We start from the raw sequence: 17,965 nt of genomic DNA, 5'->3' as shown, positions 1-17,965 counted from the left end.
CCCCCCCCCCCACCTCCCGCACATGCGCTTTGGGGCACCCCGCACATGCGCTTCTAAGCTGGGGCACGCCAGCAGAGTGCAGGACCATGCTCATGCCCACGCTCACACGCTCGTGCGTGCGCCAGCTCTCCTGCCACTGCGTGCCTCTTCACTCAGCGCGCCAAGCTATTGTTTTTTTTGAATACAGCAACCAGGCTCTACAGAATTTTTCTGTATTTCATTTCCATTGACTTTTTTGTCCCTCCCCTCCCCCCCGCCAGGTATATAATAGTGTGGGCAGGGAAGGCCTACTCCTTTCTAATATTTATGCTTCTTTTTTTTCTTATTCGATTGCACTGACCCACATTTACAGGCCATTTTTAATAGTATCAGTGGAATGCTTGTCCTGCCCGTTAATAGGAATGCTCCTAGGTGTTATACCATTAGGAAGTAACCAGCTATTTCTATTTAGTACTTCTACTAAAGATTTTTGGTTTTTAGCCATTAATGGATGTTGAATTTTGTTAAATACCGATTTCAATATCTGCTGAGATGAGGATATTTTTCTCTTAAGAGTAATTAATGTTTACCACATTCAAATAAGACTTCCTAATTTTAAGCCATCCTTGCACTGTTTAGATACACCAACCGTCTGTAGAATTTTTTTTGTGCTTTACAAGTATCAGTGGTACACTGACTTTTAAAAAATTCTTAGTTTCCTTCTCTATGCGACCTTGAAAGTTTATACTAAATTGGAATTGAAAAGAAAAATCTTTTCCTTCAAGATTCCTTCAAGATTTGAAAGAATTCTACCTATGAAACTTTCAGGACCACTCTTAAACTTTCTTAATTTCTCCCATGGTAATTAGCCTATTTATATATTTTTTCTGTCTCTGCTGGGGTTAATTTCGGCTGTTTAAAAAAAAGATAATTATCCAGGTTTGTGAAAATTTTTTGCAGAGATGATCAAAGAACACTTTTATAATTGTTTAAAATTTCCCTATCAGTTGTCATTCCCCAATCTGACTTCTAATTCTGTCTATAAATGCTTTCTCCCATTTAATCTTTTTTTGTTCTTCAAAGAACTCTTTTAACAGTTCTATTTTTTCTAATTTATTATTTTTTGCCTATATGCATGCTAATTACATCATTTCTTACCTATTTTATAGTCCTTTTCTCACTTCTTCAGTTTAACTGATTTACTTTCATTTCTTATTTCATAATAATTGCCTAAGGCAGTGACTTTTCCTTTTAGCAAAACTTTACACATTATTTCATTATCATTTTTAAACATACTGCAATTATGGTTTTGAATTAAATTGGCCAATTTTTATAAGTTTCACGGGCACCTGAAAAGAAATTGTCATGGTATAGGATTTGACATAACTATTGATTTTGACCTTGCTAATTAGAGCTTCGATGATTAAGACTTTTTCATACTTAACCTGCTATGTGTTGAGAGATGAGATAAACCTCCTTTATTACATTTCTGTTTTTTCCTTGTACTTTTTCCATTTTTGTTTTGATGATGTGTTACTTTATTCAGAAAGACTCACGATTACATTTCCGTTGTGGATTACACTCCTTATGATTATCAAGTGACCTCCTATGTCTAATTTAATGCTTTAGTCATATTTTCATGATATGTTCTCATTTTTTCAATCTTCTAAAAATAATTCATGTTAAAAAAATGAAAAAACTGGAATGTAAATTATTTTGCTCTACCACTTTTGACTGAGAGCCTTTTTTGTGAAAAATTTACTTATTTATGTATTTATTTTTGGCTGCGTTGTGTCTTTGTTGCTGTGCACGGGTGTTCTCTAGTTGTGGTGAGCGGGGGCTACTCTTCGTTGCGGTGCGTGGGCTTCTCAATGCGGTGGCTTCTCTTGTTGTGGAGCATGGGCTCTAGGTGTGTGGGCTTCAGTAGTTGTGGCACACAGGCTCAGTAGTTGTGGCTTGCGGGCTCTAGAGCGCAGGCTCAGTAGTTGTGGCGCACGAGCTTAGTTGCTCCGTGGCATGTGGGATCTTCCCGGACCAGGGCTTGAACCCGTGTCCCCTGCATTGGCAGGCGGATTCTTAAGGACTGCGCCACCAGGGAAGCCCTGACTGAGAGTCTTATAAACTGAATTTATCAACCAAAAGGTGAGGTGTTTTCATTTGTGATGTACTTTCCATAAAACCACTAATAACACACAGATGAATAAAGAAATTTAAGTCTTTTACCTGCGCAAAATATCCTTAGCTGCTGGACTGGTGATATAAGTTGCAAATGAGTGGTGAACAGATCAACAAATGCTCCAGGATAAATAATGAAGAGAAAAATCCCAAAGCCATTAAATCGAACTTGTTCCCTAAGAAATCACATAAGAAAAAGGAATTTACTACTAGTATTGCATTTTTCAGATTAATACTGCATGTAATCTTAAAACTTCCCACTGTAATTCAAACTCTTGCTTAAAATACAAGTCTCTCTGGACAGTCAAAAAATTATATATGATATATATCATCATAATTTTATAATAGCATACAGATTTAGTTACCAGTGAAATTGCATTTTGTAAAACAGGGCATTCTGAAATAGACTTAACAACCTCAAAAATTTTAGAAACCAATATGCTGAGCAAATAACTTAAAATTAGTCACTTGTATAAAGAAATAGTTATTTCTATGAGAAACTAAATGAAAAACATTTTAATGGTTTATTCTGAATTATTTTCAGGGAAGGACATAGGAGAAAATAGAATTCAAATAAATTATCTAAATATTTATATTTCTCTAGCCATTATAAAGGTGGAGGTTTATCTAAGTGTATTCCTGTTGAATTAATGTTAAAAATAAGTACTGCATTTAAAAATGCATAATGCTCAGACTGTCCTCAAGAGAACTATTTTTTATCAATTCATTCTCTAAAACTGGAATTACATTTAAAAGCCTCGTAAGACCACACAGCTACTCTAAAAAAAGCATCATCTAAATATATTGTGCTGTCACCTAGCATTAACTATATAAGATGACTGTAAAATTCACTTTTTCTTCGCAGTGGGATTTTATAAAATAGTACCCAAACTATTTCACAAACATATTATGAATGATTAAACTGTAATAACAATGCTTTTCTATGTAAAGTCCTAAAAACTGCAAAGTTAAGGTGGAAGTAAAGATGAAAGAGAGAAAAGAAAAAGTAGCCGACCACTTAAAACCACTACATGGCACACCTGTTTAACAGTATATGCTCTGTCAAGATGAGGGTTTATTGCCAGTCAATAGACTCTTGTTCATAAGCAACTGGAAAGTAACAAGAAGTGATTAAATCTTCTCCTCTAAAACCTTTTATCTGGTCCACACACTCAAAGGATGAAACACATTGCCATCAGTATGTGTGTTCATTATGTGGGGGTGAAGGGGAGTTGTGACTCAATCTCTCCCCCCATCAGGATTTTACACATTTAGGAGTCTTTAAAATGCTCAGGTATAATTACAATGATACATTTGGATAGTCAAGACAAGAACATGGCATGATACTTGAAGCAAGTCCCAGGTCTCATCCTCCCTTATCTTCTTCCACTTGGATTTCTAGATAGGCTATGATATTTGTTAACAAACCCAGAGCTTTCAGTGTTCTTGCTGTAGCCAGCAGAGGCCATGAGTAGAAGCAGGAAAGTATTTCAGATGATGAGCCAAAGAAAGTACTAAGAAGGCAGGTGGATGGGCTTTGAGTGCAGTGGTTATCATTCTGACCCAGTGATGAACAGAAAGATTAGGTTTCAGGATTGGATGAAAATAGTGAAGAACCATGAGGATATAACCATGCTGGCAAAGGACAAAGGATAGAAAGACCCAGATTATAGATGTGCACATAGTTAATTGAGCATATTCATCAATATATTAATCTCTACAAAAGAGAAGTTACCTTAAAATAATAATGGTGGATATGCACTGGGCAGTATCCAAAGGAAGAAAAAGTATCAAATGTAGCAGATTTTAGTAATAAATACTCCTAAATGAAAAGCTTCTTTGCATGGAATAGAGAGAGAGAGGTAAATATCATTACCTAATAGCTGCTATCCCATGTCCAATTTCATGTACAACACCACTAATGAGGACTGCAGCGAAGAAATAGGTCAGTTGGTTGACGGGTAAATTTATGCCAGGAACCTGTTCACAGACACAATGATAAAAACACACTTGGGCACCAAGAGACCACGATGTTCACTCTGTACTAAAACTTCAACTTCCAAACTCAGTGTTCGGTAAGCTAAAACTAATATGAACACTGATGGTCCACTTCTCCATTTCTATCATAATAAATATAAAAACACCAGTCAGTTTCTTGAACTAGGCAGTTTTTGAGCTAAGCACAACACCAATCTAAAGAGAATAGGAAACACCAGGTTAAAAAGTTGAAAAGTTAGCTTCCTGAAGTCTTTACCACGGGAAAGAATTAGGGAGCCTGGCACAGTGCCAGGGAAGGCAGAGTGGCAGTGAAGGAGTCAGTAGCTGATCCACCCCCGAGGGCTGGCAGCCCGATTTGGGAATTCTTGTTACAGTTCCCATTCCTTCCGCTAAAGTGTTATTGCAAGGTTCCAAGTACTTATGTGAGTAATACAGGATGTCCCCACCCCCCTTCAATGAGTTTCATTTTAGTATTATCAAGTTATATGAGAGTTGATCATTAAAGGCAGTGTAATAAAGTGCCTTATTGGTGTGGGAGCACCAGGCCCTTCATTTCTTCTATCAGTTTGTCTAGTACATTGGTTAGAAAAATCATATCAAAGTGATACATAAGTATTATACTAAAATTGAAATTTAATGCAGAAAGTAAGGCATTTGGAACATACAGACATGTTAAGGACCCACGTGCTCCACTGTAATGCACTTAAGTTTGCTATTTTAAGGGCTGCACAGTAAAATTTTTTTAGATACCCAAGAATCTTCTTGCAAGATAAATAATCGTTCCTAAGTTCTATTTCTCACAATCCAGGCAGTGGGACTCTAAAGGTATCCTTCTGGAGGAAAGTTCGTCTTTCTTTCATTAGTTAGTACTTTAAGTTAATTACAAAATATGTTTAAAGCAGGAAAACTTGAAAACTCAAAGAATAGAAACCGTTCCTGTTCCCCAAACACAAAACAAAGAATCATTCTCAGTGTTTCAATGCATGTCTTTCCAATCTTTTCATGTACACATATTTTTAAAAATTATACTCTTTTTATTATAAATATGGTTTTGAAATCTACCCTTTTCACTTAATAGTATCACAAACATTTTCCCATGAGTATTTCTGGTTCAACATGATTTTTAATAGCTGCATTGTATTTCATGGAATAGATCGTTGGGCATTTGTTTTAAAGGTTTCTGCTCTTACAAAATACTGTGATAAATATATTTGGACACATACACACAAATATTTGGAGGGAATAAATTGTTAGACAAGCACGGTTGGTTCAGGCTCTGGGTACATATCATTTGGGTTTGGTGTTCTGGCTCCATCATAACTAGCTAAGGGACCTTGAGGAAGCTTGGATTATTCCTGCAGTACTTCAATTTCCCCATCATTAAAATGGAAATCACCACATTTACATAAAAGGGTAATTCTGAGGATTACAGGAGATAATCCTTGTCCACTGTTTAACATTACGCCTAACAGAGAGGGTAATTATACACAAAATTTAAAGGACTTTGATACATATCAAACTGCTCTCCAAAAGCAGACATTTCAATAGCCTTGGGTAAGCTCATTTTATTCAAATCTGCAATTTGAGAGGAATAAAAAGCATCCCATTGTTTGATTTCTATTTCTTTGATGATTATTAAGCTGAATATTCCCCCTACTTTTTGACCACTGATAGATCTTTTGTGAGTAGCCTACTCCCGACTTGTCAATTTTTTTCTTCTTAAGAGTGTTCATGTTTTTCTTATTGTCTGTAAGATCACTTCAAGTATCAATTATCAATTCTCTGTGATACACATCACAGATGCATTCCCAAGTTTTGCCTTTTAATTTTATTTTGCTTTTGGTTTTTTGATATATAAAAAATTTTATGTAGTCAAATCTATCAATATTCATGGTTTCTGCCATTATTTTTATGCATATGTCTTTCTCATTCTGTGTTCCTATAAATAGAAACCTGTTTTTATTTCTTTCAAGGTCTTTTATGATTTCACATTTTAATTTTAATTCAATTGCAATTTATTTTTGTGTATAACAAAGGAATTTCACTTTTAAGCCTTTTTTAAGGAACTGAAAAGGAGATTCAAACCATGCTGCTTGGATTGCTTTCTAAATTCATTGATTCCAAGAGTCCTTTCTCTAGTTATGAAACTAGCTTTCATAGTCATCATTTTTAATGTATTCATAACATTTCACTGAATGACAATCTCATAACTTAACCATTCCTCAATTACATATTGTGGTTGTTTCCAATTCTTCATAGTAATAAATGTTAGGATAAACAGCTTGATGAATACTAATTTTTCTATAATTTGGAAGTGTTTCCTTAACCTAGAGTCCCAGATGTGGAAGTAAATGGTCAGAGGATATTTTTATGATGCTCATTATCTGAAGTTCTTTCTACTCAGACCCTACTAAGCAACTCTTTTCTAGAACATCAGTGTACCTTTTTCTACATATCTGCTCTATTCCCATGTTGTCAGGCATCTGTCTGTTCAGACCTGTAGTTTCCTTTTCTCTGATTCCTCTCTAAATTTATGTACTTAAGATTAATACTCATACATTCCCTCTATATCACAAAGTATTCAGGTTATCTTACCTTTATTTCAAAAAAATCAGTAGCCTTGATCCAACAGGATACTGATTTCTTCTATTATTTCAGTGATGTAATAATGAAATAAGGTAAGGATTTGAACATGTGACTACACCAACAGATGGTAGGTCTTATTTGCTGGCAACAATACTCGACTGCCCATCTGTCTCAGCCATGATCACACAGGGTATTAGATGTACCAAAATACTGATCTCTCAATAACACAGAGTGCCAGGTTTTGGGGAATTAATACTGAATGAAGCTGTAGGGAATTATCGAGTAAACAGAAAGTATGTGCTCTAAGCTACAAGAGCTCATATCAAAGTCAGGAGACACAACAAACTTAAACAAAAATATGCCAGGTAGATATACAGAGGGCAGCTGACTTCTTAATGGTTCCAAAGCATGGCTCTCCTAACTGAATCAATATTTTGTAAGCTCTGTGAGTAAGCTGAAAATCAAACAGAAGAAATAATTTCTTCTGTAAATAACACTTTACCATTCAGGCAATGATTCTTTGGACATGATGCCAAAAGCACAAACAACAAAAGCAAAAATCAACATATGGGATTACATCAAACTCAAAAGCTTCTGCATAGCAAAAGAAACAACCAATGGCAGCCTACAGAATGGGAGAAAAGTTTTGCGAACCATATACTGGATAAGCGGTTAATATCCAAAACATATAAAGAACTAACAACACAAACAACCCCCCGCCCAACAATCTGATTAAAAAATGGACAGAACTACTATTTAGTAGCTCCAAAGAAGACAGCAAAATGGTCAAAAGGCACGTGAAAAGATGCTCCACATCACTAATCATCAGGGACATGCCAATCAAAACCACAATGAGATACCACCTCACACCTGTTAGAATGGCTATCATCAAGAAGAAAAGAGACAACAAAGGTGCTGGCAAGGATGTGGTAACCCTTACACACTGCTGGTGGAAATATAAATTAGTCCAACCACTATGGAAAACAATATGGAGGTTCCTCAAAGAGTTAAAAATACATCTAAGGTATGATCCATCAATCCCACCTCTGGGTATATACCCAAAGGAAATGAAAATATTTCAGTGAGATATATGCATATCTCTGTTTATCACAGCATTATTCACAATAGCCAACGTTATGGGAACAACCCAAATGATCACCAACAGATGAATGGATAAAAACAATGTGGTACATGTACATAAACAATGCAATATTACTCAGCTATGAGAAAGGAAGATATCCTCCCATTTGCAACAACATGGATAGGCCTTGAGCACGTGATGCTAAGAGAGAGAAATCAGAGAAATACAAGTACAGTATGATATCACTTACATATGGAATCTAAAAAAGTCAAATCTATTAAAAAACAGAGAGTAAAATGGTGGTTACCAGGGGATGGGAGGGATATGAGTGACGGTATTTAAGGGTACAAACTTGTAACAAGTAGTAAATAAGCCACAGAGATCTAATGCACAGTATAAAGAATACAATCAATAAAATTGTACTATAATGTGATAAATATTGCTCCAATGGCAATCATATTACAATAAATAAATGTATGTAAGTACATAAGGTGTACATCGCTGTACACCTTAAATTTGCAAACGGTAACATGTCAAATTTATCAAATAAAAAAATCAAAAAAACTTGTTAGCTTTGTTTCTGCCCATGGACGCCGCCGAGCAAGCATCATTAAAGTCTCCCCAGCCCCACTGCTGTCACGTCTAAATCAGTCTCCCAAAGAGCCCGAACAGCTGTGGAAGCTCTTCGTTGGAGGTTTGAGCTTTGAAACAACCAGTGAGAGTCTGAGGAGCCACCTGAGCAGTGGGGAACGCGCACAGACTGTGTGGTAACGAGGGATGCAAACAACAGGCGCTCCAGAGGCTTCGGGTTTGTCATGTATGCCACTGTCGAGGAGGTGGATGCAACTATGAAGGCAAGGCCACACGAGGTGGATGGAAGGGTTGGGGAACCAAAGAGGGCCGTCTCAAGAGAAGATTCTCAAAGACCTGGTGCCCACTTAACTGTGAAAAAGATTTTTGTTGGTGGCATTAAAGAAGACACTGAAGAACATCACCTAAGAGATTATTTTGAACAGTATGGGGAAAAAAGTGACTGGCTGAGGCAGTGGCAAAAAGAGAGGCTTTGCTTTTGTACCATTTGATGGCCATGACTCTGCAGACAAGACTGTCATTCAGAAATACCACACTGTGAAGTAAGGAAAGCCCTATCTAAGCAAGAGATGGCTAGTGCTTCATCCAGCCAAAGAGATCAAAGTGTTTCTGGAAACTTTGGTGGTGGTCGTGGAGGGGGTTTTGGTGGGAATGACAGCTTTGGTCATGGAGGAAACTTCAGTGGCCGAGGTGGCTCTGGTGGCAGCCGTGGTGGGGGATATGGTGGCAGTGGGGATGGCTATAATGGGTTTGGTAATGACAGAAGCAATTTTGGAGGTGGCGGAAGCTACAATGATTTTGGCAATTACAACAATCAATGTTCAAATTTTGGACCCGTGAAAGGAGGAAACTTTGGAGGCAGAAGTTCTGGCCCCTATGGGGGATGAGGCCAATACTTTGCCAAACCACGAAACCAAGGTGGCTATGGCAGTTCCAGCAGCAGCAGTAGCTATGGCAGTGGCAGGAGGTTTTAATTATTGCCAGGAAACAAAGCTTAGCAGGAGAGGAGAGCCAGAGAAGTGACAGGGAAGCTACAGGTTACAACAGATTTGGGAACTCAACCAAGCACAGAGGTGGCAGGGCCTAGTTGCTACAAAGACATGTTTTAGACCAGCGGTCCCCAACCTTTTTGGCACCAGGGACTGGTTTCGTGGAAGACAATTTTTCCATGGATTGTGGGGGGGGGGGATGGTTCAGGCGGTAATGCGAGCGATGGGGAGCGGCAGATGAAGCTTTGCTCACTCGCCTGCCACTCACCTCCTGCTGTGCGGCCTGGTCCCTAACATGCCACAGACCAGTAGCGGTCCGCGGCCCAGGAGTTGGGGACCCCTGTTTTAGACAATACTCCTGTGTATGGGCAAAAATACCCCAAGGACTATATTTGTGACTAATTGTATAATAGATTATTTTAGCTTCTATTCTGTGGAAAGTGTAAAGCATTCCAACCAAGGGTTTTAATATAGATTTTTTTTTGTACCCACGCTGTTGATTGCTAAATGTAATAGTCTGAATAAATGTGACACTGAATAAATGTGTCTTTAAAAAACAAAACAAAACAAAAACAAACTTGTTAAACTGAAATAAAACCAAAACCCCCCCAAAAACCCTTTTGCCATTCTACTCCTAGCAGGCAGACAGGCCAGTGATCATATTTCCTCCAAGCCTGCTTCTTTCTCTACTATCCTCTCTCTTGGCAAACAATAAACAGCCAGGCAGCCTGAGAGTCATCCTCGACTTTCTTCTCCCTCCAGCCTCACATTCAATTAATGACTGAGGTCTGAGAACTCCACTGCAAAAGATCCCTTGAATCCAGCCCCTTCATTCTCCTTACCACTAATTTAGTTAAGATCTTTATAACTTCTAACATGAATTATTCCAAATGCTCTCTTAAATGGTCTCCCCATCTTTGGTGAAACCCTACTCCAGTCCATTCTGCATAGACTTGTTATCTACAGATAAAATCAAAACTTCTCAGAATGGCCCTTCAAAACTCAGACCCTACCTATATCTCCCATCTTATCTCCTACACCATATACCTTCCACCATATACCTCTTAGATACAGGTCAGAGTTACTTTATAGTTCCTTGAGGAATTACTAGTCTTTTTAAGAGAGTAGAGCATACTGTGCACAGGGTCTGAGGTCAGTGGTGGGTGAGTGATGGACCCACCATTTACTAGCTGTGATCACAGGCAAGTGACTTAACAGCTCTGTGCCTTGGTTTTCTCATCTGTGAATCAGGGATAACAACAATGCTTACCTCTGGATTGCTGCAAGAATAAAATAAAATAGGCACAAAAAACCTCACATGGGAAGCACTGCATATTAACTAGTTTTTTAAAAAATAAATTTATTTAATTTATATTTATTTTTGGCTGCATTGGGTCTTCGTTGCTGCGTGCGGGCTTTCTCTAGTTGTGGTGAGCGGGGGCTACTCTTCGTGGCGGTGTGCGGTCTTCTCATTGTGGTGGCTTCTCTTGTTGCGGAGCACGGGCTCTAGGCGCACGGGCTTCAGTAGTTGCGGCACGCAGGCTCAGTAGTTGTGGTGCATGAGCTTAGTTGCTCCGCGGCATGTGGGATCTTCCCGGACCAGGGCTCGAACCCGTGTCCCCTGCACTGGCTGGCGGATTCTTAACCACTGTGCCACCAGGGAAACCCCTAACTAGGTTTCATTATTAGTATTATTATTCCCTCTGCCTTTCCATGTTATATGGTTCCCTCTGTTTCTGGCGTGCTCAACTGCCATCTTCCTTTCCCAGGCTGTGTGGACTCTCCTTCCCTTCCCTTCTCCTCTACTCTCTTCCCAGTGCCAGCCATACCTCAGCAGGGCTTGTCTTTGTTCCCGCAGCACCTTGTACTCTGTCCAACTGTAGAAAATCATAGCAGCTCTCCCTCTAGACTAAAAGCTCTGTAAGTGCTAGGACTGGATTTTGTTCCCTGTATAAGCAGGACTAAGCACAAGGCCAGTAGGCAGACTACACTCAGTAAATGTTTGCTGAAAAAATAAATCATCTCATCTGAGGCCTCACCCACCTGAATCCTTTTAACCTCTAAGAAAGAGCTATTACCATAGGAGAGATTCTTTGTTTTGCTACAAATGACTTGTAATCTTCCTATAGTGACACAGCTAGAAGCCACAAAGAGATGAGTTAAAAAAAATATCTGTCAATCTTGAATAGACATTTTTCCAAAGAAGACATACAGATAGCTAACACATGAAAAGATGCTCAACACTGCTAATTATTAGAGAAATGCAAATCAAAACCACAATGAGGTATTACCTCACACCTGTCAGAATGGCTATCATCAAAAAGTCTGCAAATAACAAATGTTGGCGAGGATGTGGAGAAAAGGGAACTCTTGTGCACTGTTGGTGGGAATGTAAATTAGTGCAGCCGCTATGGAAAACAGTATGGAGGTTCCTTAAAAAGCTAAAAATAGGACTACCATATGATTCAGCAATCCCACCCCTGGGTATATATATGAAAAAAAAACCACACTAATTCGAAAAGATACATGCACTCTAGTGTTCACAGCAGCACTACTTACAATAGCTAAGACATGGAAACAACCCAAGTGCCCATCAGACAAATGGATTAAGAAGATGTACTTTATATATATATATATATATATATATACATATACACACTGGAATATTACTCAGCCACATAAAGGAATGAAATACTGCCACCTGCAGCAATGTGGTTGGACGTACAGAATATTATGCTTAGTGAAATAAGACAGAGATAGACAAATACTGTATAATATCACTTATATGTGGAACCTAAAAAATAATACAAATGAATGTATATGCAAAACAGAAGCAGACTCACAGATACAGAAAACAAACCTGTGGTTACCGAAGGGGAAAAGGAAGAAGGGAGGGACTAATTAGGGGTATTAACAGATACAAACTACTATATAGTTTGTATATTTGGGATGAAGTGAGAGAGTAGCATTGACATATATACACTACCAAATGTAAAGTGGATGGCTAGTGGGAAGCAGCTGCATAGCACAGGGAGATCAGCTCGGTGCTTTGTGACCACCTAGAGGGGTGGGATAGGGAGGGTGGGAAGGAGGCTCAAGAGGGAGGGGATATCTGTATACTTATAACTGATTCACTTTGTTGTACAACAGAAACTAACACAACATTGTAAAGCAATTATACTCCAATAAAGATATAAAAATAAAATAAAGTAAAACAGATAAGTAACACTGATATACTGTCTAGCACGGGGAATTACAACCGTTATCTTGTAATAACCTACAAGGGAATTTAATCTGCAAAAATACTGACTCACTATGCTGTACACCTGAAACTAACATAATACTGTAAATCAACTATACCTCAATTTAAAAAAAAGTCACCAACTCATATAGTCTATTTCATTAATAAGAACACGATTAAAAACATAACGTCCATGACTCACGGAAATGGAAACTATTAACGTAAAAAATTTAAAATTGAAGTTAGTGGTAAAGCACCCTTTCAAACTCTGGAAACATGAATTGATAAGGTATTGGTCTACACATGTGCTTTAAAGTGGGAATTATTTTAAGTAGCTTACAGTCAAAGGAGTACAACTCAGCACATTCTTCTTCATATCAAGAAATCACAGTGATCATTCAAAAGGTCTTTTACCTTTAATTAAAAGGATATTATTGCTTAAGAATCTGAAAGCCATGAAGAAAGGGGAACATTTTGCATAGGATTAAGATGCAATTTATTTCTACACTATAGGGATCTTAAATCAGTATGCTTATTCCTTGACAGTAACAATTATTCAACACCTCAAGAAGACAACATGAATTACCAAGTTAGGTATAAAACAAGCTACAAGTATATATTTTACAACACAGGGAATAGAGCCGATATTTTATAATAACTATAAATGGAGTATAACTTTTAAAAATTGTGAATCACTATATGGTACACCCACAACTTATATAATATTGTATAGCAACTATACTTCAATTAAAAAAAACCTAGCACTGAAAAAAAAAAAGACAACATGAATTAAATCGAATACTTGTGTAATTGTTGACAGTCTTAGTGGTGGTCCATTTGTTCTATTATTACTGCTACTACTACACACTGTAACACTTCTTTGCTATACTCTTACTAATGATTTTGTTTAAGCAAGTAATTTGAGAAATTGTGAGACTTTTCATTTATTTCATATTTATATTATGGACAGGAATTATGCTATCCAGAAGAAATTTCTTATATATATGTTTCAACAAAGCTACTTAAAGCAATAAGAAGGCACTTACCACAACTTGTAGCACCTGTTCGTTGTGAAGTGAGGAAGAGGAAGAGGATGAAGAGGAGGAAGAAGAGGAAGAGGAGGAAGAGGAAGAGGAGGAAGAGGAGGAGGAAGAATAAGAAGAGGGAGAGTCAGCCATCATTTGGCCTAAAGTCTGCATCAGCGTTTTCCCCAGAAGAAAAAAAGAGCTGAACATGGCAATTACACCAAACACCATTCCAAAATTGAACCTGTCAAGAGGAAAAAAATTATATAAATGTACAATTCCTCACAATTCATGGACTAAAAAATTCATTAACCAGCCACCTTTCATAGCTTCAAAACAATGTCTAAAAATTTCAATAACTCTGCTTCTTTTTCCTACTTGAAGTTCAGATACTTGACTGAAGCATGGGCACTAGTCTCTTTAAGCAGTTATAATTTACAATTCTCTCATAACTGAAGAGGCTGAATGTTGTTCCCAATAAAAAGTTTGTTTCCTCTCATATTTTTTTGCTCATTTACATAGCATTGTTTTGATCTTGTTCTCATGTAGTTATGAAAGCTCTTTTGACATTATAGATATCCATTCTTTTTCATCTACCGATTCTTTTGTTTGCATTTTATTTTACTTGAATTTTGTAATGAGCTTAAATATTAACATGGTAAAACTTAACAACAGTTTCTTTCTTCTACTGTTCTAATGATTAGAAATTAGAAATCATTCCTCTATAGTTGGGAGTAATCTATTACATTTTCTAACTTTTTGATAAGTGGTGTTTTTCAAGGCACTTGTCCATTTCACCTAAATAGTCAAATTTATAGGTATACAACTGTTCACAACAGTTTCATTTTTCAAAATGAGTCTCACTCCATTCTCTCATTGCCAAGGGCGTGGGTTCAATCCCTGGTTGGGGAACTAAAATCCCAGAAGCTGTATGGTGTGGCCAAAAAATAAATAAATAACTAAATAAAAATAAAATAAAACAAGTCTCAGAATCTATAGTAATGTTTCTCCATTCAATTCTGATTTTTAGTTATTTTGTTTGCTTTTTTCCTTGATCAGTCATGGTAGGGTTTTATTAATTTTATTAATCTTTTCAAAGTACCAACTTTTGGCTTTGCTGATTTTCTCTACTGTATACTTTCTATTTCACTGATTTCTGTTCTTATCTTTATTGTTTCTATTTTGTTTGCTTTGATTTGCTGTTGCATTTTCTGCTTTTTGATGACCTGATTGTTTATATTTAGCTCTACTCTAGTTGGAGCTAAATTTTTAACAAAAAGGAATTTCAACAAAGGCCCCCTACTGCCATATTAGAAATTCTGTCAAGTACAGAAACTGTCAGCCTCTAGGGTGTCCCAGAGATCATTGTAAACCCCCTAACCATAAACACTATAAACCATGATTTTAAAAATATTTTAAATTAAAGGGATATGCCTGGCATAGCCAGAGGGCTCCAGAACCCTGCTGCTGTAACCTGGCTGGCCATTTTCCTGATTGGTTTGTGTGTATGCCTTACTGGATGATAAGTATTTTAAATATCCTTGCCCTGGATGGGTATCACAGAAGAATTACAGAGGAAAGCCGGCAGACTTTTGGGAGTCCTATGACTCCCAGGACCCTTGTTTCTATGTGTCATGATGGGGGAGAGAATTCTCCAGGATTATTTTCCTGGTGGAAAATGCTCCATATGCTTTTTGCCTTTCTACTGGTGTATAACTTACACAAAGTGCCTAAGTCTGAAGCGTACAGCTCAGTGAATTTTTACATATGTATACCGATGTATCCACCACGCAGATCAAGACACAGAACCTTGATTTTTGATGTATGCAAAAGCACAATGATGCAATCCCATGAATTTATATAAAGCCAGAAAGTTTCTACATTGTCAACATTTTAAAACTCAATAAATTGAAAATGATGGAAACAGTTCATTTAACAAGTATTTCTCATGATCACAAATGACTAATTTAAACCAAAAAGAGAAAATGAAGAATACCACTGGTAAAGCATCCTTGCTTTCCGCCGTCCCCAACTGTAAAATGCACGATTGAAAACAGCAGTCTGCCATCTTATGTGAAAAGGGGAGATGCTCAATCCGTTGTTTTCCAGCCAGTCTTCATAAGAATGCTTAAAATACACAGATGACTAAGAGAGAAAGAAAAGTTCCACATCACTGAATTTTGAAGAATAATTTATAAGGTTTAAGAAAATAAAAGTGTTTTCTACAGAAAAGCAAGATACTGACTAATCAAATGTTTATAATTTTAAAGCTTTATGTTTATTCTTCAGGATATTAAAGTAAGAGTCTTGGATTGGCTGATGTGCTGAAGTCAGGGTCTGGCAAACTACGGCCCACAAGCAAAAAAGTTTGCTGACCTTTGCTTAGAACAGCATTGTCCAACAGACATATAACGTGAGCTATAAGTGCAAGCCACATATGTAATTTTTAATTTTCTAGTAGCCAAATTTTAAAAGGCAAACAGAAAGATTAATTTAAATGTATTTTTAACTCAAAATATCAAGATATTATCATTCAGAATATAATTAATATATTGAAACACCTCACATTCTATTTATTTACTTACTTACGCATTAAGTCTTTGAAATTCAGCGTCAGCTTTACACTCACAGCACATCTCTATTCGGACTAGCCCCATTTCAAATGCTAGATGGCCACATGTAGTTAGTGGCTACCATACTGGACAGCACAGGTCTAGAAGCCTTGTTACCAGAGAAAGAGGTCTTTTGTTGTAATTAAAAAAGACCCCCAGCCAATCCAACAGAGGGGACAGGTTAGTTGGAATTGGTGCTTTCTATCCTCTTCTGAGCAACAACCCTAGGAAATTAGGCTGAATTTGACCATGAAAAAGTACAAAACTTATCTAAAAAGCCACCTTGGTCTCAGTAACTTCTTACATTCTTCACTGTTGGGGAGATAGCTGCTTATACGCAGCCTAACAAAGAGTTTTATCTTTAGGGAAGTTTGAAGTCCTTGAGTAATGTAAGATTTTGGACAACATAAGGCTGTTTTACATACACTGCCACTGACCTCTTACCTCTTACAGTAAGTATGGTAAGTATTTTGTCATATAGATGCCCATCCATTTGAGAAACTTATCTAGAAGGATATTTCAGCCCTATCACACTCATAAAATGACCTGAGTCTGAATACAGGCATCTGTTTGCCTTTGGATCCATAAGGCTCTCTGCTCTCAATCTTCAGGTGAAGTTATTAAACCTGCTTGTCTTCTAGGACGTGGAAAAGGAGAGTGGCACACCCCTCCGGGTGTCTACTGAGGAAATCCTAGACAAACCAAGGATGGAACAGCAGACCAAGTTAGAAGCAGAGAAGCTGAAGGTGCAGGCTCCTAAAACCTGAGGTCTCTCCATTCCCCAAGCGGATACTCTGAATGAGAGATCGGTCTTTCGCTCAAGGAATAGTGCTCTCTTAGCAAGTTAGGAGCTGTTACTGAAATTAAAGTGACATCCTGATCACCTCACACACTGGACCAGAGACTACAGAGATTTGAAAAATTCTTTTTATTTTGGATTTTTGTCACACATGCAACATGAAGAAATCATGCGGCTTTGTTTTTTCCAAACAACAAAATCACTGTTTAAACAAGCCGTGGCCTGTACTGCTCATGACATGCTAAGCACTGTGCCAAGTATGTGCAGAGAAGGCACCTGGGGATCTTATGAGGATGCAGATTCGGATTCTGTGGGTCAGGAATGAGGCCTGAGATTCTACATTTCGGACAGGCTCCCAGATTATGCCAAGTGCTGCTGGTCCTTGAATCTCAGGCTGAGTAGCAAGGCTCTATGTGGATGAATTAATGAAAACCTTTCTATAATCTCAGGAGAGCTTTACAATTATTATGCCTATTTTAAAGATGAAGAAATGGAGGGACAGAGAGTAATCTGCCCAAGCTCTCAGTGGATAGAAAGTGGGAGAGCACAACTCTAAGGACTGCTCTAAGGATTCAACTGTATAATCTCCTCACTTTGCAAGTTTGAATGCAACAAAAGTATCATTTTGCTGTTAAGCCTAAACCACACAATACTAAACTACAGTATTCTATTTAAAACAGTATTCATAACATGAAGGTTTTACTAGTCATAATTGGAATTTTCATTAAATATTTGAGAATTTACATGATTTTATTCCACGCATACAATATTCCCACCTCCAGTATGCAATTCCGAAAGGCTGCCTGAAGCATGTGGTCAGACAACTGTCCATAATATCTGCTACCCAAATAAGAATGGACCGTGCACCCAGGGTGTGTGTGTGGGGCGG

The 17,965-nt window shown here is 37.6% G+C and overlaps 1 protein-coding gene and 2 pseudogenes across 1 annotated transcript in view; 2 read left to right on the top strand and 1 right to left on the bottom strand.

Moving 5' to 3' along the window:
- The window catches only part of MBTPS2 (membrane bound transcription factor peptidase, site 2), a 38,770-nt gene extending 22,964 nt beyond the window's left edge, over window positions 1-15,806 (bottom strand). The window contains exons 1-4 of the mRNA XM_007464385.1: window positions 15,662-15,806; window positions 13,687-13,909; window positions 4,031-4,134; window positions 2,203-2,330 (exon numbers count right to left, since the gene is read on the bottom strand). Of these exons, the coding sequence (XP_007464447.1) occupies window positions 2,203-2,330; window positions 4,031-4,134; window positions 13,687-13,909; window positions 15,662-15,675 (469 nt within the window). The 5' untranslated portion in view covers window positions 15,676-15,806. The remainder of the gene's footprint in view (window positions 1-2,202; window positions 2,331-4,030; window positions 4,135-13,686; window positions 13,910-15,661) is intronic.
- On the top strand, window positions 4,150-9,384 carry LOC103073337 (heterogeneous nuclear ribonucleoprotein A1 pseudogene; annotated as a pseudogene).
- A 133-nt stretch (window positions 15,807-15,939) lies between the features above and the next one.
- The window catches only part of LOC103073890 (nudC domain-containing protein 2-like), a 7,153-nt pseudogene continuing 5,127 nt past the window's right edge, over window positions 15,940-17,965 (top strand).

The sequence above is a fragment of the Lipotes vexillifer genome, unplaced genomic scaffold (assembly GCF_000442215.2).
Source record: "Lipotes vexillifer unplaced genomic scaffold, Lipotes_vexillifer_v1.1 scaffold2993, whole genome shotgun sequence".
Classification (NCBI taxonomy): Eukaryota; Metazoa; Chordata; class Mammalia; order Artiodactyla; family Lipotidae; genus Lipotes; species Lipotes vexillifer.
This window is presented reverse-complemented; position numbering and strand designations above follow the sequence as displayed.